At 32.7% G+C, this 22828-nt stretch overlaps 1 protein-coding gene across 4 annotated transcripts in view; it reads right to left on the bottom strand.

The window, feature by feature from the left end:
* Positions 1-12694: 12694 nt before the first annotated feature.
* The window catches only part of Postn (periostin), a 32706-nt gene continuing 22572 nt past the window's right edge, over positions 12695-22828 (bottom strand). For 2 of the 4 annotated variants that reach the window (XM_040281579.2, XM_040281580.2), the window contains 6 exons: positions 19830-19919; positions 19110-19199; positions 18375-18452; positions 17928-18011; positions 14601-14642; positions 12695-13508 (listed from right to left, as the gene is read on the bottom strand). In XM_040281579.2, the coding sequence (XP_040137513.2) occupies positions 13471-13508; positions 14601-14642; positions 17928-18011; positions 18375-18452; positions 19110-19199; positions 19830-19919 (422 nt within the window). In that variant the 3' untranslated portion in view covers positions 12695-13470. The remainder of the gene's footprint in view (positions 13509-14600; positions 14643-17927; positions 18012-18374; positions 18453-19109; positions 19200-19829; positions 19920-22828) is intronic. The other 2 variants (XM_005317112.5, XM_005317113.3) reach the window with 1 other exon arrangement.

The raw sequence follows: 22828 nt of genomic DNA, 5'->3' as shown, positions 1-22828 counted from the left end.
TCAAGTGATATACAGGAAGGCTGGAGGCACATTAAATCAAATAAGCAGGATGATTATATAAAAAGGGGAAGACACAGTGAAGAAATGCCCAAGGACACCAGAGGAGAAAACAAAGGATGTGCTTAGGGCAGACCAGAATTAGGAAACCAATTCTGAAGAGTAGAGGGAGGCGCTGAATTTCCCCTTCCTGAAGTTTGTCTTTGGGGCTAAGACATGGCTGTCTTCTTCAGGGTGGACTGCACTGTGAGTAAAAAAACTCAAGATTTTTACTCCTAATGCATGCTTTATTTTGTAATTGTACTTTTCATTCCAGACACCGTGGAGGGCAATGGGTGAAAAAAATCATATATTCCTGTCTTGATGAGGTGATAAGAAGCCAGTGTTCTGTGCAAGGCCCTCTGTGGGATATGTGAGACAGGGAAAAGGAATGAACTCCAGGAGATGGCTGGCTGGGGAGTGTGGGTGAGCGAAGACGGGAGAAGGAGAAGAGAACAAGGAAGAAGTGAACATCAGAGGGACTCATCAGCAGAGGTGTCTTAAATCTAACAGATGTGAGAAGTGGAGAAAAAAAGAGAGAATAACTGAAATCACTGAGGCTGGAATCAAGGATGGATAAATTAGGCCGTTTGGAAGTCCCCTGTAGTCTGAAAAGGACCTGGAGGTTGTTATATGTAAGGATTTACAGATTCCCTGCCATTTACATATTTTTTTCATTAACAATATTTTTCTTTTTTTGATGGTGCTGGGGATTGAACAGGGCCCTATGCATGTGGGGCAAGCACTCTATCAACTGAACCCCTAACAATAGCTTTTTAACAATACATGCACAAATATTGATTTCAAAAATATTTTTTTCTGATTGTAAATATTAATGTTAAGAATTTATAAGGTACATGAAATTATTTTAAATTATATTATTATGAAACACCTGTAAATGACTCTTACCAATATTTTGGATAATAACCCTCTATAAATTTTATTCTCATTTAGATATATTTTTTGTATATTTATTCACAAATACAATACTGAAAATTAGTATGTGAAAAAATTTAGCTGTAGACATTGGAGATGTAGCCATGAACAGAAAACTGACTACCATGGACATCAAGCAATTTGTGAAAGGAAATATTGAGGAAAAATAAAAGATACCTACCAAACATTTATCAATAAAAAATTTGGTACTATGTTCGATGATGATAAGACTATGCAAAGAAGCAAATATATAGGAAAAGGAATTTTGAATATCAAGAGAGAGCCAATTTGCAATTTTAGGAAAAGCATTTAGGAGAGCATCATTGAGAGATATTTGGACAATTTCTTGAAGAAATTGAGTAATATTCTATTGTATATATTATAAATTATTATGTTGTGTAATATACATATCATATGATGTTTTGTAGAAATGGGTTTATATACTGTAAAAAGTTATGTAATACAGATTTTTCTGTCTTTAAACAATTTTTTACAACAAAACTGTCAAATTTAATTTGAATACTCAGATTCAGACTCTTTAAAAACATATTTTTATGGTTATATAATATGTTAATATCAAGGGACATAATTAATTAATTAATTAATTAATTAATTTTGGTGCTGGTAATCAAACGCAGGGCCTTTCACATGTAGGAGGAGAAACTGGATGAGGGGTAAACAGGAACTCTCTGCACTGTCTTTGAAACTTTTCTGCATCTAAGGTCATTTTAAAATTAATCCATTAAAAATGTTTTTGTTATTGTGTGTGACAATCATTCATACCCCTAAATTTTTGAACACAAACAACATTACAGTGTAAGAGTTAATTGGTCATTGTATACCTAATTTTAAGCAGTTGATGAAAATTCCAAGAGATGAACAAACAGCACTCTGAAATGCTTCTTTTCTTGTACTAAAATTGAGTAATACTTATTTTTAGAATTTGCCCAAATTACATACTAAATTTTGAATATTTGGCCTTTGGGGATGATTGTGGGGTTTTGTTGTGATATTGTTGTTCGTGTGTGTGTGTGTGTGTGTGTGTGTGTGTGTGTGTGTGTGTGTTTAGAATGAGCTGAGTTTCCTGCAGCCACGGAGAGCGATGGACATGAATATATATCTCTTGCCAAGGATGACCCAGTAGATATTACAGCAGAAGTGACATGGGCCACATGGCCAGAGATGAGGTGGGAATGTGGGTATCTCAGGACACACCAACACGGGACCGATGACAGCCGCACCGCACAAATGTCCAGTTAGATCAAAACAGCAGCTGACTACAATTTCCCTATATACATAAATCCATTCCTTCTCTTTCCTACATCCATTAAAATTAAAATTACTGCACATGCCAGCTGGAATTTAAAAACTCTGGAAAGCTCTTTCCCATTTTTTTTCTACAGGTAAAGCATATGGATACTATCAATAAAGGGCTACCATTTTATTGTGGCAAAAGGCAAAAGTGAAACAAATTGTTGTTCAAATTCTTGAAGCTCAAGTATTTACCAATACTTGAACTTAAAGAAAATTTGCATTCTGTTAAAACAGAATAAATTAATAACTTTGATTTTTAAAATCAAATTGTGTGTCATTTTGATATATGAAGGAAAAAAATCTGAATTAATTTTTATAGTAAAAATTAACCTAATGAAGTTTCTAAAGTTTAGATAAGTGGGAATTACTTTTCAGGAATCAGTAATTTAGGAAGTGCTTCCCACTGAGCTGTATCCTTCATTTACATATTATCCATAGATCCTACATCTTTTTCAGTATTTATTTTTCATTTTCATTGATTTTTTTTCTTATAATTTCAAGCCTTTTATCATTGATGTCAACCACCAGGCACTTGAAAGATGTAAATATGGAATTGTTTGATTTATCTTTCATGAAATTTTTAAATTAGATCCTTCAGATGTTTGTTTTTGTGACTCTTTGGGAGGCATCATCAAAGTTTAGGAAGCGAAGTAGTTAATTGCTTTATTGCTAAACATAAAAGCCAGCTATCAGTCTTTTCCACATATGGTCTAGTTTTCTAAGGGTTGTTTTTGGAACCTAGGTTGGCTAGAAAATCATCAGTCTTTTCTCATCATATTGTAGAAGTCTTACCAATGAATATTTATCACTGGTTATGTAAGGCCTTACACAGACCTCACAGAAGTGAAGGCAAGCAACCCTATTTCTAAGAAAAGTGAATAAGTACTTAAAATTTCAAGAAATCTGTTCCCAATACTTACAAATGAAATCACTGCTCAGTTGGTTATGAAAAGAAACCTCAATAAGTGAAATTCAGATTTTATTTTCCTATGGATAATTTTTTATTAATATAGGTGTGACTGGGTGTGTACATTGTGTAGATATGATATCAGCTATATCACAACCTAAATTCCTTCTTTTGTGGTTATTTATGATAGATCCTTGTGTATCCCATCAACATTTTCCCATCTGGTTCACCTTATGGTTAGAATTTCCCAATTGACTGCTCCTTTTCTAAGGCACAATTCTTGACTGTAGTTAATACAACTAAATTATATGGCAGAGGATCTAGAACACATAGGACAAATATAATAGCAGGAAACATAAGATTACAACAAAATAACAATATAGACAAATGTCCTTCATGAGCGTACACATAAAGATTTTTAACAAAACTTTTACAAATTGAATATATCATGACCAAGAAGAATTCATCCCAGAATGAATGGAATACAGGGTTTAAAATACATAATTAAATCCATCATATGTTATAGTCTGAGAGGTTGTCTTAAAGTTCCTGGGTTAATTCAGAAATGTTCAGAGGTACAATAAGATTGTGAGAGTTGTAACCTAATCAATCCACTCTAGTTTTAATGGATGTAATGGATTTTAATGGATTTAATGGGTGGTAACTGTTGGCAGGTGAGGCATGGCTAGAGGAGGAAGTGTGTCACTGGGAGAATGTCCTGGAAGGGTTCCTCTTCCCTGTGGCACCTCACCACACTCTCCCTGCTTCCTGAGTGCCACGAGAAGAGCATTACTCCTCCACCAAGTCTTTGTGCCATGATATTCTGCTTCATCATGGGCCAGAGTATGGAGTCAGCTGACCACAGACTCAACCTCCGAAAGCCTGAGTCCAAATAAACTTTTTCTAAGTTGTTCTTAAAAGGTATTTTGACCACAGAAATAAAAATCTAACCAAGACATGGGGTTGTGACTGTGACTAACCTAACTATGTCATTCAGAAGCTTTTGAAGTTGATTTTTAGGAAGAGTTTAGAAAAGTTTGCACATGCAGGCTAGAGAAGCTTAGAATGTTGTTAGTGGAGGACCATAGTGCAGATAGGAATGAGAATAGTGAAAACTGTGCTCAAGTTGTTTCAGAGGGGAATGAGGACTCTTTGGGAAGTCAACTAGAGGCCACACATATTACGTCCTGACAAAAAACTTGTCTACATTTTGTTCATGCTCTCAGACATTGTATTAGATTAAATTCACAAGTGATGAACTAATTAATCTGGTGGAAGAAATTTCAAGGCAGCACAGCATTCAGGAAGTGGCAAGGATTGTGCTGGCAATTTTTTATCCAAGTTTATTTTGTGAATCAGTGGCAGAAAGCAGAGGTGAAGGATTTTAAAACTTGCCACCTAACCAGGAAAAATGTGTGTAAGTCTAGGGCCATGGAAGATGTAGTCAATAAAGAGATTACTGCTGCTAAACAGAAATTAAGTGCTTTGCTGAGAAATAATAGAAAAGTGCCTTGAGAGCATCTCAGGAATTTGCAATATCACAACCATTGTAGGCTCAGGGTGTCAAAGGGAAAACCCTTTAGGAAGAGATCCTTGGGGGATGCTGTTTGCAAAGGAGGGGCTAGGAAGGCTTTTCATCATAGTCTACCACCTATTCAAAGATGTCACAGAAAGCATGGTCCCACGGGTCCCAGCTGCTGTTGAGCTGGTATCGGACCTAGGCATCATCCACGTGCTACTGGTTCTGCAGGGTGATGGAGTTAGGGGTACATGAAGGTTTCTACCAAGTTTTCAGAGGAAGGCTATGGAGGTCAGAAAAAAGTGTAACAGAGTCATAATTCCTGCAGGCTGTCCCCAAGAGGGTGAAGTGTGAAGCTGTGAGGGTGAAGCTGAAGCTGGAATGGAGACCACAGGAATTAAGAGATACTGGTAACCTGGACCATCTGCCAAGGAAAGCTGTTGTCTCTGGAGAAAGTCATTCTAAGCAATAGGTCATCAGCACTGAAACTGGCAAGGCCAAACAGGGGGTGCCGCACAAGTCCTTAGGAGAACACATCTCTCTACCATTTGCCCCAGATGCTTGATGTGGTACTGTAGGACTTGTTTGTCCAGGTGGGTTTCATTCTTGTTTGGTCCCATTTTTTCTTTCAGTGCTCCTATTCCTCCCTTTTAAAATGGGAATGTTTACTGTGTGCCATTGTATTTTCAATATATGAAACTTGCTTTGAATCTTTTTAGGGACTCACAGCGAAGAGTTGGTCTTGAGTCTCAGAGGAGACTTTGGACTTGGGATTTGGGGCAGTGCTGAAGCAGTTAAGAATATGGGGCTGGGGATATAGACCAGTTGGTAGAGTGCTTCCCTCGCATGCACAAGGCCTTGGGTTCAATCCCCAGCAACACAAAAGTAAATAAAATTGGGCTGAGGTTGTAGCTCAATTGGTAGAATATTTACCTTGCATGTGCGAAGCACTAGGTTGGATCCTCAGCACCACATAAAAACAAATAAATAAGATAAAGGTATTGTGTTTAAAAAAATATGGAGTATCTTTGAGCTGAACTAAATAATTTTGTTTTGTGAGATGGACACTAACTTGGTGGCTAGAGGAAGAATGTTATGGTTTAGATACAAAGTGTCCCCTAAATGCAGAAATGTTCAGAGCTGTAACCTGATCAGTTCATCCTAATTTGAATGGACTAACTGCATCATAATTGTGACAGGTTGGGCATGGCTAGAGGAGGTGATTCACTAGAAGAGTGCACTAAAAGAGCTTATCTTTAAAAGACTTTTGCCCTTTCCCCTCTCTTTGCTTTCTACTTGCTGTGAACGGAGCAGCATTTATCTACTATGCCCTTCTGACAAGATGTTCTGCCTCGTCTTGTACCCAGAGCAATGGAGTCAGGTGATCACGGACTGAACCTCTGAAATTTTGCAACCAAAACAAAGTTTTTCTTCACTAAGTAGTTCTTGTAAAATATTTTGTTCACTGTAATGAAAACCTAACTAAAATACCATATTCACAAGCTGAAAAAGAAAAACCAAGTTAAAATCATAATAGCTGCAGGGGAAAAATAGTAAAATTTAATATTCTTTCCCGATAAAAACTCTTAACAAACTTGGAATAGAAGGCACTTTTCTCAACTTGATAAAGGACATCTATGAAAAGTTAGTGATGCTGACACCAAACTAAGCATCATACTTAATGCTTACAAACTGAATGATCTTTTTTCACCATTCTCAGCACTTCTATTCAATAGTGTACTTAGTATTCTACATCAACCCATGAAATAAGACAAGAAAATATAAACATCCATATTGTAAAGAAAGGAGTAAAATTGTCCTTATTTGCAGACAGCATAATTGTCCTTGGAAGGAAATATCAGAAGTTACAAAACAGTTTCTTAAACTAACTAGTAAATTTTTCAAGGTGGCAGAATACAATGGAATAAACAGAAAATAATCAGCAATGGAAATACAACAATGCCATTCATAACCTATGAGTATTTTGGAGTAATAATATTAACTACTTATGGGAGAATCTGACAAATATGTTCAGGACCTGTGTACTTAAAACTAGAAAACATGGGTGAAGAAAATAAGAAAGTACTACCTACCCTGAGACTTATATTTTGTTCATGGATTAGCAACTCAATATTATTAAGATTACCATTATCCACAGTTGAACTTATAGATTCAACACAGATTTGATCATAAAGACAGCAAGTATTTTGATTTTATTTTTTAAAGAGAGAGTGAATGAGAGAGAGAGAGAGAGAGAGAGAGAGAGAGAGAGAGAGAGAGAGAGAGAATTTTTTAATTTTTTTTTTTTTTAGTTTTTCCACGGGCACATCTTTGTTTGTATGTGTTGCTGAGGATGGAACCCGTGCCGCATGCATGCCAGGCGAGCGCGCTACTGCTTGAGCCACATTACCAGCCCAGTATTTTTATTTTTTGTTGAAATCACTAAGTTAATGTAAAAATTCATGTGGAAATGCAAATAACTGAAAGTAGCCCAAAGAATCAGCAAAACTAGAAGACCTACTCCATCTGATTTAAGATTTACTTTAAAGCTACAGCAAACAAGTAAGTATGTAGTTTTAAAGTAGAAAATAGATCAATAATAGGACAGAATATAAAAGAAGGTACAAAAGTAAACCAACAAATATATGCCTTGTCTCTTTTTACAAAGATACAAAGACAAATTCTTAGAGATAAGATTTTTTTTTAAATGGTACTGGAAATGGTTAATTATCCATTAGTTATAGGCAAAAACTGGTTGATTCATGTATTTTTTTTAGTGACCAACAATTTTATCTTTATTTTTCATAACAAAATTAAGAACCAGAGTATACCCTAATGTTCTACTTGTTCTGGCAATCTGTTTTTAGTTTATAAAATTACAGGTTTCAGCTTTCTGCTGTTACCATTGAAAAAGCCTCTGGTTGACTTGACAAATTAGACAAAAGGATAACATGAAGCAAATTGGGCTAAACTAAGAAAAAATGAACGAGGAAAATTAAATCTTTCTTAAAAGTTTATTTTCATGAAAAACAGCAAGAAAATCCCACAGTTGTTGCAGATCATCAGTTTAGGATCCTCCTATTTTAGTAGCTGAGATATAGACATTTATTTTGAAAATAAATTTGTGATCACTGTATTGTATTTACTTTTTATTGGTTTTTCTTAGTTATACATGACAGTAGAATCCATTTTGATAAAATTATGAAATATATCTTATTCTAACTAGAACCGATTAATCTTGTGGGTGGGCATGATGGTGGGATTCATTTAGGTATTTTCATATGTGTACTGAAGAAAATTATGTTATATTTATTCTACTGTCTTTCATATTCCTATCCTCACTCCCTTCCCTTTTATCTAATCTACTGAACTTCTTCTCCTCTCCACCCTTTATTGTGATTTAGTTTCCATATCAGTAAGGACATTCGACCTTTGATTTTTTGGAATTGGCTTATTTCATTAAGCATAATAGTCTCCAGTGTAAAATCTTGCATATACTAAAAGAAAATGTAGGCCTAACACTTCAACATATTGGCTTAGGAACTGACTTCCTTAACAAGAATCCTAAAGCGCAAGTAATAAAATTAAAAATCAATCAATAGGATGCCATCAAGCTAAAAAACTTCTTCACAGCAAAAGAAACAATCAAGTGAGTGAAGATAGAACCTAGTAAATGGGAGAAAAATCTTTGCCACCTACTTCTCAGGGCATTAATATCCAGAATATACAAATAACTCAAAAAACTAAACACCCAAAATAAATGAATAAATAACCCCATCAATAATTGGGCAAAGGAACTAGACAGACACTTTTCAAAAGAATACAAACGGTCAACAAATATATATTAAAAACTCTAGCAAAATGCGAATTTAAACTACACTGAGAGTTCATCTCATTCCAGTTAGAATGGCAACTATCAGGAATACAGGTAACAATAAATGTTGGCAGGATGTGGGGGAAAGGATATACTTATACTTTGATAGTGGGACTACAAATTGGTGTAACAATGAGGAAAGCAGTATGGAATGCCTCAAAAAACTAGAAATGGAACCACCATTTGACACAGTTATCCCACTCTTCATGTTCACATGATTTAAAATCAGCATGCAGTGATGCAGCGATATCAATGTTTGTAACTAAATAATAATTGCTAAGCTATGGAACTGACCTACAAGTCTATCAACAGATGAATAGATAAAGAAATCATGGTTTTATATATTTTATATATACACAACAGAATATTTCCAAGCTATAAAGAAGAATGACTTCATGACATTTGCCAGTAAGTTGATTCATATCTTAACCATGGACAAAAATTAGTTTAAAATAGATCATACACTTAATTTTAAAAATATGAATCTAATAAACCTTAGATAACATTTTTGTGGTATTTGGTAAATTAAATATTTCTGAGATGACACAAAAACACAGTGTAGAAGAAAAAAATTATCTTCTATGTCTTCAAAACACTGCTAAGAGTGAAAAGACAGAACAGAGAGTATGTTTTCACATTGTATATCTGATAAAGAACTTGTAATGTATAAAGAACTCTCAAAGCTGAATAATTAAACAACAATTGATATTTGCAAAAGATTTAAACAGACACTTCACCAAGGAAGATATGCAAATGTGAAATTCATGTATAAAAAACATACATTCTGAAATGCAATTAAAATCACAATGAGATAGCATTACATACCTTTCAGAATCCTTTTATTGAACACTGACTGCATTAGGTGTTCGCAAGAGGAACTGGGACTCTATACCATTTTGGTGGGAGTGAAAAATTATAACTACTCTGCAGTACAGGTGGTGATTTTTCTAAATGTTAATCATATACCTTTCATATGATTCAATCCTTCTAAGTCTACATATTAATCTAAAGAAAGGAAAAGTTAGACAAATAAGAGGCCTTGTATACTTTGTGACTCAATTTGTATGAAAGTTAGAAAATGTCGTTACCTGTAGTGATAGAAAGTGGATCAGTGGTTGTCTAGGAGCCAGGGAATGGAGAGACAGGAAGGTGGGAATTAAATGGGGCCTGCAGAAATCTCTGGGCTGATAGATGTATTCATAATCTTGAGGGTAGTAATAGTTTTCACAGATTCAGTATGTGCCAAATCTTACCATTTTGCCTACTTAAATAGTTGCAGTTGATTTTTAAAAAATATTTTTTTAGCTGTAGGTGGGCACAATACCTTTTTTTATTTGTTAATTTTTATGTGGTGCCAGGGATTGAACCAAGTGCCTCACGTGTGCTTAGATAAGTGCTCTACTACTGTGTCACAAACCAAGCCATGGTTGCAATTAATTTTAAAACAATTATATTTTGAAAAATACAATTATATTTAGAAAACAGGGCTGGGTTATAGCTCAGTGGCAGAATGCTTGCCTTGCATATGTGAGGCACTGGCTTTGATCCTCAGCACTACATAAACATAATTAAACAAAATAAAGATATTGTGTCCATCTATAATTAAAAAAAAAGACAGAGAAACTTTAGGAAACAAAACCTTAAAAAAACAGTGTTTAAAGAATCACAGGGAAGTTTGCTCAAAATACTCTTTCTAAAATTAATTTTTAATTGTGTAAAAAATATAAAAATTTATATATTGATGGGGCATATGTGGTGTTTCAACATGTAACACATTGTGTAATGTTTAAATCAAGTTAAACACATTTATTGCCTCAAGAGTTATCGTTTTTTATGATGAAAACTTTCAAATTCCCTTTTTAAGCTTTTTGAGATATCCAGAAAATTATGATTATCCATAGTTATCTTATTGTGCAATTGCACATCAGAACTTCTTTCAGTTAGGAACTAACTGTAACTTGGCATCCACTGATCAAACTTTCCCCTTCCTTCATACCCTCTACTCTTTGCTTCTATGAGATGAAGATTTTTATGTCCCACATACAAGTGAAATCAAGCAGTACTTTCTTCTTGTGCCACATTATATTATCACATTATATTATGTGATTTCACATCACACAATGATCTCTAGTTCCATCTGTGTTTTTTGCACATCTTCTGTATATATATTCACCAGTTGTTTCCATGGAAAGACTCTATCTAAATCTTAGATGAGTTTCCAAATCTGCATTTTAACATAAGACTTTCAGGGAAATCCTGATGCAGGATATCACAACATTTCTAACCTTGAGAAATAATACTTTATATAGATTTCTGTAAAAATCATATCCTATGTTTAACATGCCTGATCCAAAAGTTCATAGGTCACTTGTGCAGAGAAAAAGCCAAAATCAGTGTTTTAGTTATCTTTGCACATTGCTGTGACCAAAAGACCTGACAAGAAAAATATAGAACAGGAAAAGTTTGTTTGGCCTGATGGTTTCAGAGGTTCAGTGTATAGCTGGCCGGCTCAATAGCTCTGGGCCCGAAGTGAGGCAGAACATCACGGGAGAAGGTTGTGGCAGAGAAAAGGAGCTCAGGACTTGACCACCAGGAAACAGAGAGTGAGGTCCACTACACAGGGACAAAATGTAAACCTCAAATTCAAGCCACAGTGACCTGCTTCCTCAAACCACATCCTACCTTTCTCTAGTTAAACATATCAAAGGGTTTTTTAAATCTTTTAAACTCCTTATTTTAAGGTTCTAAATTATTGTTCTTTTAAAGATTTTTAGTTCCTTTTTGTTCATATTATTACTAATTTAATTCATGTTATTAATAACGCCTCTTTAAATTTGATGGCAAATGTATTTACATATATCACTTGAAAGACTCTTTTACCATAATGGTATGCTAGACGTGTGCATGTATATGAGCTGACACTGGTTTCTTTTTTCTTCTATAGTTAAAAAACAGTGTCTTTAAGTCAGTGGTCTTTAAGCCAAGTTCAACATCCATCTTTTTGTCCTGGACTACAATGTTTGAAGTCCACTTTGTAAGATCTGGCTCATTTTCAAACAAAAATACTAAAGGGGGTTAAAGTAGGGAACCTATTTGTTGCTTATTCTGTGCAGTTAGTTGGTGATCTTCTGGAGCATCCTGAGCAACATGCTAGCTGTTTGGAGCAACCATTCACATTGGTGACATTTTAATCCATTCTACCAAAACCACTGTGTATAACTACCTCTTTTTTAATCATTTTGGAAAGATGGCAGCCACAATCCTTCTCACTGAGATCTGTACTTGAGGACTGAGAAGGTAGAATATTTTCTTTTCTGGCAGCATCTCTAAATGATTGACATAGATCTCATCACTCTCCTAGACTAGAAAGAATTGTGGAAAAACAAAGCTACTGAGCATTTCTTCAGTCAATAGCACTCTCAGAATTTTTATCACGATACATCAAATCAATCACTCCTCAAAGCCTCTTGACCTAAGGGGCTTCCTAGGTCCTTTCTTAATACATCAGTGCTGAGCCCAGCTTTCTCCTATCTAAGCTGAACATCTTGGATCACATCATACATCTTCAGTCTGACCTTGCTCAGTTTTACAGTCTCTCAAGTTACTACTCTCCAAGGGATGGTAAAATTCTGTTACACCATTACTACTCAGTCGCTTATCAGTAAGGATTCCATTCTCTAAGTGAGTTTTTTTTTTATTTCAACCAGTCCAAGATAAAGATGACATTCACTGAGAATCAAGCCAATGTCCTTATCATTCTCAGAAAACAAATTTTTTTCTTCCTTTCCTTTGTTACACAATGCACTCTTCTGTTACTTTAACTCAGTTTAGGGCATCTCTTTACTCCTGCCAGGCCTAGCCCAGGAATAAATAATTGAAAGTCTCCTGCTTGTGTAGTTCTCTTCGTTCTTCAGTTAGAGCCTATGATGCATTATGAATAATTTGTTCTTTATCTTTTGAGTTGCAAAATTCATCTTTTGAATCTTACAACTTAATACAGTCTTGGGTGCTCTGGTGCTCAAATGCTCTGTCTATACTTATTGATTGTTTCATTGTCTAACAATTATTTATGTAATGTAATAAGCTTAAGAAATTCAAGAAACACTCATTTCATTCAATTTCCTTTATTGAGTAATTGTTAACAATAAAAGAGGTATAAAGTTTTGTTCCCAAGTCCAAACTGATTTTTAACTTATACCTTGAGTTTTTTGAATTACCCAATCTGAAGTAATTCTCTTTATACCTGAAAAAAATTGTTTTTATTGAAATGTTTGAGATAAAAAATATGTATTGCAAGAAGCATATGACAACATTTCAAGAGTACAAAATTAGTTGTAAAAATAACATAATTTACCAGTAAACCTACATTATTAGAAATGTGTAAAGCCTTTGGAAGTAAAAGTATTTTCATTTGTTTGTTTGTGATATCTAAGCACCCATTTTTATAACTTAGCTTCCCATGGAGAGGTAACTGTTTGCATGCTTTTGATTTAACCATTACGTACATTCAACGATCAATCTTCTCAATGAGATAACAGCTCACCACTCTTAGATTTGAGTCACAATGAATCTAGTGACAAGGATTTTCTTTGATGGATTCCCACTTTAGTCAGAACTCTTAATTTCAGGATAAAAAAGCCTATAAGGTACTATATTCCTTCAGTTCCTATCCCACAGGAGGCTAATCCCACCATTTTTCTCAAGTTTTTCCATTTAGAAAACAAAACAAAACAATAAAAGAATTCAACGTGTGTTCAGAATTGTTCCATGATTTGTCTTGTGCTGATGTTTTAGTTCCCAAAGTTAAATTGGCTCTCATAGTCTTCCTTTTAAGGTCAGGTTGTTGACTTAGGGTTCTATATGTGTTGATTAGCTTTTAGATTTTCATTGAGAACGATCTTCTCTGGATCGTCTTCTAGACCCTGATTAGGAGGAAGAGGAACATACAGATGTAAAGATGATGAAACTTCACAGAAAAATAAAATCAATAAAAATAAATAAATAAATAAACAAACAAACAAATAAATAGAAAGAACATGAAAAATTTTTAAAAAAGAATGATATTCTGTGAATAACATATCTAGTTAAGGTACTCTTTCTCATTGTACCAAATTTCACTTATATTATTTTCTTTTAATAATATCCTCAGTTTATAGTGATGGAACCAAGATTGTATTTTGATCAAAGGTGTAAAGAAATAATAATCTGAAACTTGATTCTTTTAATTCTTTAGAAAATTTGGATGATTTGGGGTGTTTCAAAGAAATTTTTTATAAATATTTCTTTAAAAAACATTTGTGCAATCAACCCTTTAATTCCAAAACTTTAAACATTGGGAAGGCTTAAAATTGCATTAGCATAACATTTTAACTAGTGTAACTTGTTTTGATTATTAGTAAGTAATTCTCTTAGGAATTCTAAACTTGTAATTCCAAGCTTGTCATTTAAGTTCCACAAGGGAAATCTTTGCTACTTCAAAGTATTGTGATATAAGATAACCTAAGAGGAGGAATTAAAATATGCACATAAATGTAGAATTGAAAGTTATAGTGCTATGATATATTCAGATACATAAATAATTTATACATTTATATCAAAATTTTATAAATAGTTACATTAACAGTTTTCTATTCTAATTTACTTATGTCTCAAACCACAGCTTTGTCTTAGATGATATTTTTTAACAGCTTAGGTCTACCTGAACTTGGCTCTGGTATTCAAACATTTTTTCTTTACTTAACTCTACTTGAGTTTACCTCAAAGGTTCAATGTCTAAACAGTTTATGTGAATATAGTTGTCTTTCTTTTAATACTTGATACACTTAGATTCCATTAATAGTGCAGGACTTGAGCAGTTCATTTCCTTATACTTATCATATAAATACTTGGGATCAAAACTTTCTAACTTTTCCCCTTAACAGAAAATAAAGTTTAATGAAGTACATCAACAATCCTTTGATATCTCTCATTCAAAACATGCCATATACACACATTACAATAGTTAATACACTGACCTTGAACTCTTTTGTTGGCTTGTAACTTTCTCACAGGTGTATCTAAAATTAAAGATTTATATTTAGAAATAATTTGCAATTATGGGTTAAATCAGATAGGAGACCATGGTTAAATAGAAAAGTATAAAGTTTTAAATGAATATCACTTAAATACATCAATTTTTGGAGTAGTAAATTTTAATGATCCTTAGAATTTCACATTAACAACGCGAACAAGGAGTCATTAGTTTTCCATGCATTGTAATGAGTATTCACTAACTGCAAAACAAATTGTTTCATTTTATGCCTTTTTTGTTGCCTAGAGTAAATGACTTGCATAAATGTTTTAACCATTTGTAAAAAGAATTACACAATGATGAAATAATATATAAAGTTTAACACAACTATCTTCCCAATGATTGCCATCTTTCTTTAAAGTCATTCCTATGTATAACAAATGTCTTTGAAAAATTCTTTTTATAGATCAACTTTTGAATTAATTATTGTGAATGACCACAGCAAAACCACTTTGACCTGATCACTCTAGACATATAATAATAAATAATTCAGGAAGAGTATGCTAACATCCTCCCTTCCTCAATGCAATGTCAATCCACAGAACTGTAGGTATATAATCATAGAGACTCTCAAAAAATTAACTAGTTGAAAATAATAAAAGCTTTCATATTAAATAATGGCAATTTATAATAACTGCAGCTATGAAATTAATAATAATAATTTGTTGTTATTATTATTATTTGCATAGTTACATTGCTGTGACTTTGGAAATTTAAAGTAAGGTGAAAAAATATTATCTTATTGATCATGTAACTGTTCATGGACATTAATTTTGAAAGTAATGTTTTCTGGAGTTTACAAAACTCTGTGCTGAGTATTATTCCAAGAGCTTTCATATTCACTCATTTAAATGTAGGTAACATTACTATACTCATTTATAAAGAAAGAAAATAAAAAATATTTACAAAAACTTTGTAAATAAAGAAAGCAGAAAAGAGTCAATTAATTCAGGTTTGAATTGTAGCTCAGATTGAAGCCAGTCCCACAACATGATTCACATTCTCTACAAATGTCATAAATATTTACACATTACGTTGACAGATTTGCCTTTCTCCATAGTCTGATATTCTCCTTTCATTGCTTGAGTATTCTCAGTATACAGACTTCTACCAAAATTAAGCATCAAAAATTTTATGCCTTTTTGTGAGAATATTTTTTTTAGTTCAGGGCTTTGATATATTTAAGTGACAAATCACACTGTGAGTACCAAAAGTATTGCTTAGCCTTGTTAACAGTTATGACTTAACTGATTTGCAAGTTCATTTAATTCATCAGTATATACAATATGTTCCAAAATGTTCACAGAATGAAAAAGTCACATAGAAAACTCCAAGTTTTAAAATGAGACCATGGTTGGGATATGGGTCAATCAGCTAGACTCTGAAAAAGAAAAGCCAATCTTGCACGATGCCATCTGCATTCCTACCAATGTTTTGTAAATCAGTGCCTCTTAGAATCTAACCACAGGGGCCCTTGTGACTCCATAATGACCTGAGGGTTAGAAAAGAAAACTAGCATATCCCATTAATGTCCACATACTAGTAACTGTACTGCATATACTCTTTCTATGGGAAGACAAACCTTAGAAATATTTTGATAAGATTTATTATGTGGCATTATGGAAACATGTGTTTCTGATATAAGGATAGTTTGTATACTGAGAACTGAAAGAATCAACTTCTGGGGTAAATAGAAACAGAAATAAGAAAAAAATCCATTAATTAAAAACAGAACATCACTTTTTTGACTTGTAGCAGTTATCTCTCCCGGATGGATCAACACTTTATAATGTATTTATAATATACTTGTTTGTAATGGACGTAATAAGAAAGTCTTATTAAAAGGGGAAAATCATACTTACCTACAGTTTAACCTAAATGAATAAAAGCAATATAAACAAGGCAGCTACTAATGAATTCATTCTCTAAAAAGCACTGCCATTCTACAAAGCTGTTAACTATGTCATGAATAATAAAAAAAAGAATTCAATTTAGTCTTTATAATTTGTTTACCTTTTTCTTCAAATCCATGTTGTTTCATAATAGAGAGTTGTGTGTTTAGGAATAGATCGCTGAATTTCATCTTATAGGAAATTTTGGTTTAATTATGCTTAGGATATAACATAACACTCCCTGTGTTAGGAAAGGAAATCTTGTTTTTTCAGACACATATATTTCTATTAAGGGGAGATGCAATCATTGGTTGCATAAATATTTATTTTTACTACCACAAATCTGGAAGCAGGTTTCAAGAGATATGTTAAAGTGTAAAATATAGAAAAAATAATGGCCAAAAATATATGGGATCACAAGAGAATTTATATTATTCTGGCCATACTGACATAATTTTTAAAATTATAAGCAAAAAATTAAAATAACCAGCCATCTAGATACATTTTTAGATAAATATCAAACTTCAGTTACATTTCAAAATTCATAGACTATTACAAATATTATGTTTCTTTTTTTATTCTTTTCTGACTACTTATTTCTACTACTTATTTCTCTAAAACAATTTTTGGTGTAATATTTTTTACTGTTAGCAATTGAACTATAAGTTAATTTATTCAAATACTAATGATCCAGATTATATTTTGTTAACATTTACTACTTGCTTGAATAATTACTATTTAGAGTTTCTGTGATATTTTGAATTCTTTTTTTTCTTTTTCTTTTGAAAGTAAGTCCATTTAATATCATAGATGGAAAACATTCCATACTCTAAGGATTAATTTCACAGGCAAAATAATTCACATTTCCAAGGTAAAGATTATCATTCAAATGTTAGAAGAAACAGCTATTCATTCACAAAAATGTAGTTTTGGAAAAGATAGTTGCTAAATGAGCTCATTTTTTTGCTATATCTATGCATTTAAAAATTAATATATAACATGCCTTTTATTTATTTTATGTTATGGGGGCAGTGAATACATTTTTTGAAAATATAAAAGTCAAATTTTGGAGTAAGAGCTAGAATTTAATAACTCTTCCTCTTTTGCACACTCAGAATATCCTCACAATTATCTGCATTAAAGTAAAAAAAATATTCATTGCTCCCCAAGCTTAATACCACAGAACTTTTTAAAGACTGTATAAACTGTAATTATTTCTTTACAGTGATTACTTCAACAAAACACTTGATTTGTTGGACAACAGTTGATGTTGTCTCTTTTACCTAATTAAAAGAAAACCCAGCATGCTCAGTCTTTAAAAAGCTAAAGAACTCAAACCAGAACCTGTTACAGGGGTTAGTTGTCGTCCTTTTACTAACCTCCCTGAAGCAGTCTTTTAATTTCTTCATCTTCAAATAAATGATCATCACCACCTTCAATGAATTTGGTGACCTTGGTGACCTCTGAGAGGATACATGTTTATAGCAGAAATTGGTTTATATAATGAAAAAAATAGAAGGTTTGCTATGATAAATACTGGCATCAACTCAATAAAGAATTCCAGACCAACACCTGGTTCCTTCTCAGTTTTTAGTGCTGATTTTTGGTATGCAAATTATTTTATAAAGCTGTTAAACAATAGGTAACAATCAATATGATTACTATTTATGCTTCCTTTCATATTTCTGGACGTTTTCCTTATGTTGGTATGGAAGTTGAACAACAGAATGAGGAAGAGTTGAAAACATGTACAAGGCCTTAAAGACTATTTTAGATGTGGAACAAACAGCTGAGCACAACATCCTTATTTTTTAGCTATAACTGACCTTCTTGCAACAATTTATTCAGAGCTCCCACTGCTTCTCCACCTCCAGTAGAAATCCTAGTGTATTTTATTTCAGGACCTAAAGGAAAGACAATAAAACAGGGTAGAAAAACTTCTGTAAAGAACTTAAGAGTTTGTGGGTCATATGGTCTGTGTTGTAATTGTTCTGTTCTGTCATTAAAGTGTGAAAAAGACATAAACATTATATAAAGAAACCTTATTTACAAAAACAACAGATAATCCTTACTTGCTGCTTATTTGTCTGAATAAATACTAGTAGAATATTTGAATTTAGAATTTTAGGTTAATTCATAAGTGGGAGGCTGATACAACGTTATCAATCAAATTTTTATATAAAATTGCATAGATTTTGGTATTAGATGTATAGATATTAAGATTAATGTAAACTCAAAGAGGAAAGTTTTTGATTCTAATATTCGATACCTCGTTAACAAACAGAAAAACAGAGATAATATGCCATATAACATATGTGCAATGCACATCATAGCACATCTTATACACTTGTCCTCAAATTACCAATTCAGAGTAATACATGTATCATACATTTAGAATAATGTTATTTTTCCTAAAAGTGAAATGAAGTACTTCAGTAGTTATCAGGAAACTTGACTTAGTCACTTTGTTTTTATAATGATTCTTGTGGAGATTTTAGGATTAAATATCATTTTGATCTTTATAATACCAGCATAGTTCTATGTATGCAATTTAAAATTACCTGTAATTATTCTTTCTTCACGGGTCTGTTTTTCAGTTATTTCCACAGGCACTCCATCAATTATTTTGGTGTACGTTTTGATAACTGGCTCTGAACATAGAGGGAAAATACATTTCATTTATCTTCATATGGTGTCTATACTTTCATAAGGTTGACATTTTAATAATACAATGTATTTCTCTAAAAATTACCATTTAAGTTTTAATCCTAGTCATTGTTAGAGCATCTCGATAGTAAATTAAAATCAATGTAAGTCTAAAAGGCAATAATTGTCCTGAGTCTTGGATTAGGCGGAGGACCAACTGGCAAGCAACCTTGCCATCACGGAAATGGTAACCCTATGATAAATCCTAGTAATGGTTTATTAGCAGAGTCCTAAACAATGACCATTTTCTCCCATTTCTAATTCCAACATATCTTTTTGAATTGACACTATTGTAGTCATTAGATCGCATTACATTTCATAATCATCACTTACAAATGCAGAAGTAATAGTAGTTTTCAGTGGGCCTAGTGACTTAATAGTTGAATTAATTTCAATAGGATCCACTCAAAGGTAAACTGTTGACTAAATTGTAGCTTTGAAAATGGTTTCCCCAATTTATATAAAATAAACACGAAAAAGAAAACTTTATGGGTTCAACATTTCTAAACCAACACTATTTCCAAATAAACACAAAGATGCTACCCACACACTAGGAAAAACACATAGTAACACACCTCCATGGATGACTTCAGTTATGGTTTCACCTTCTTTAAGCACTCTGAATTCAGGTTCACCTTCAACGTGGATCTTTGTCATTGCAGGTCCTGAGACATCATTTTAGGAGACAAATTATTGTGTTAAAACAGTCCTTTAGATTTCCCAGAACAGGAAAAGTATTCCAACATTTGGTGTTACTCAGACATCAAAGTGTTTCAGGCTTTGTGAAATCAGTTCTAAACATTTCCCATTGTCTTCAGATCAGACAATATTTATGAAAACAGATGGCACATTCTACGGGTGTGCTACTACAATTACTTTCATCTGCTTTAGCATTTAAAGTGATGTATAAATCTGATTCAATTATATCTGTAAAGTATATATGTGTCTATACTTTGTGAATCATACAGAATGTACAAATTTGAATCTCTGTAATGATGCCTAGTTTAGATCTGACATTACCATACTGACATTATCTTTACTTACTAAAATATTTTATTTAAGTCTCTAATCACTGAAGACCTTAATTTTTTGATCTTTTGAGTATAGGACTGAGCATAAGAAAATTGCCTATACTTACCTTTAAAGTGGTGAGTTTCAGGCTTTATGGAAAAATGGATTTGAGTACTCAATTTGTATATTAGACTAATAAAAATTAACTAATTAATAATTAATAATTAAATAGTCCTTCAAATGCAAAAGTTAAAGTGTTGCATTTGACTTGCAAAATGATTTTGCTCCCAGAGAAAATCATTTTGAATGTTAGAAAGCTTATTACTATATTAGTTAATCAAGATTATTTAAGAGGCATAAGAAACTCAAGTTCAGTACATTTAACTCATACTGTAACACCCTACAATAGTCAGATGAGGCTATATTTGCATATCTTTGAGTGGATTTGCTTGTCTGGAAATTGTCAATGTATATCAAAACCCAGAATTAAACAGAATAATCTAAAATAATGAAAACAGAAGTATAGGTCTTTCAACAGTAAATATTCAAGCCATGATATTTTATCTGTGAGGGCAATGAATATTGAATTTAACACATAAGATCAGATTTTTAAGGTGTAATAACTTCAAAAAGAAAATATGCCTAAGAAGTTTAAGAAAAACAAATGAGTTAATAAAATATCTAAATTGATTTTTTTTTAGAAAAGCCAAAGTGAAATTTCAGGAATATCCTCTATTGTTAAGCTCCATGATGGCAGAAATTTGACCAAATTTTTTTTTAAGTTATTCATAGCATCTAGGAGAATACCCAGTACACTGGGTAGTTAATAACTGTCTGTCAAATTGAATTTCAGTTGACATATTCTTAAATCTAAAATTTGGCTTGTTACTTTTAAAAAAAATCTTGAAATTTTGTCCTGAGTTGTGTATTTAATAAGAACTCAAAATTCATCAGTGAATCAATAAAAGATAGGAAACAGATGACAGTAGCACTCTTAGAAACTGGACAATTAGAAATGGCAGCTAAGATGAATGTTCCCTTCATTGTGCTATGTAAGAAGTACAACTTCCAAATCTTTGAATTGAAGAGTTTTTAATGAATAGGTTACATGACCCTCTTTCATCCATATCCTCTTTAAAGGAAGAACCCTGGTAGAATTGACACGCCTCTCTATCTCTACCTGGAGAAAGAATAATGGGATAGAATACAGAGAACAAAGAATGGGAGGGTAAATGGGTTGAATGAAGAAGCCTGAAAGAACACAAAGGAATCCTTGAAATAAGAACAATGGCACATGTGATCCATTTCAGTTACAGAAGCTGTATGTAAAGTTCTAAAAAAAAAGTTTAGGGATTCTAATTTTTAAAAACAGTGGTATTATCTAGCATCATTTGGTCATCTTCCATTTAAATGATCAAGAAATATTTTTCCACAAAATTCCTGTGACTTAATTTCTTGTTAAGACTTTAAATGTTCATCAACATACAAAAACAATAAAACAACGATAAGCATAATATTTAAAAGAAAAATATCAGCACAGATTTCAGAGCATAAGTTAACTTTGGGTCTCAAGAATGAATACTAATGTAGACTACTATTCGGCTGAGAAATCAAGTCTTTACTTATCTTCTCAATGGCTACGTTTTCAGTCATGGGTCACTTTGAAAGGAACAGGCAAATGTATTTTCAAAGTCACCATCTCAGTCCACAGAATGAAAAGAAATACCAAAATCAAAGATAACTAAAATAAAAATTTTCCTGATATTCAACTAGATATAATTGGTTCCTTTATTGAAGACTGTATCTTTCTTACAGAAAAGAAGATAGGCAGGTCTATTCTTTGTGACAAGTAACCATATTAAGATGTAAAAGCAGGGGAATAAATTCTTTTAAGTTTGATCCTTGGAGATAATTAAAATATATGAAATAAGGTAATCTCTAAGATGTTGAAGTTAACTTACATAGACAGTAAAGATAAAAAGAAAAGTGACTGTTTGTTTAAGCCTAAAACATAAGAACAGAATCTATCTATCTATCTATCTATCTATCTATCTATCTATCTATCTATCTGTATTTTTAAGTTCAAGACTGGAATTTAGGATTCTAAGATTTGACTGTGTCAAAATGCTACTCATCTGTTTCAGGTATGATGTACTACCTGCCTGGTTGTAACCTTAAAAGCTTTCATTAATGCACACCTTTATGTTCAGGTTGCTGAATGAAATTACTGTAAGTTTTTGGACAAGCTTCCTGTAATGGTACAAAAAAGATCATGTGGAGAGACTGGAGAAAGAACTTCAAAAAGAGTTCATCTCTGAAAGAGTCTACCTACAGATTAGAAGTCTCAAGATTTGTTTGTTTATAGTAAGTTTCTGGGTACTCCTGCTAATGCAACACCAATTAAATTAAAACTAAATCAAATACAAGCAAATGTACTGAAAGTTTTAGGAATGCGCCATCTACTTTGCTAAATAATTTGCACTCCACATTCTGCAATTACATGAGCAAGCCATTGGTATAGAAATATTTAGCATGTTAGTTTCAAAAAAGAATGTAGATACAT

Source organism: Ictidomys tridecemlineatus, chromosome 6, assembly GCF_052094955.1.
Source record: "Ictidomys tridecemlineatus isolate mIctTri1 chromosome 6, mIctTri1.hap1, whole genome shotgun sequence".
In the NCBI taxonomy this organism is placed as follows: Eukaryota; Metazoa; Chordata; class Mammalia; order Rodentia; family Sciuridae; genus Ictidomys; species Ictidomys tridecemlineatus.
The sequence above is the reverse complement of the archived record's forward strand: the minus strand, read 5'-3'. Positions and strand labels throughout refer to the sequence as shown.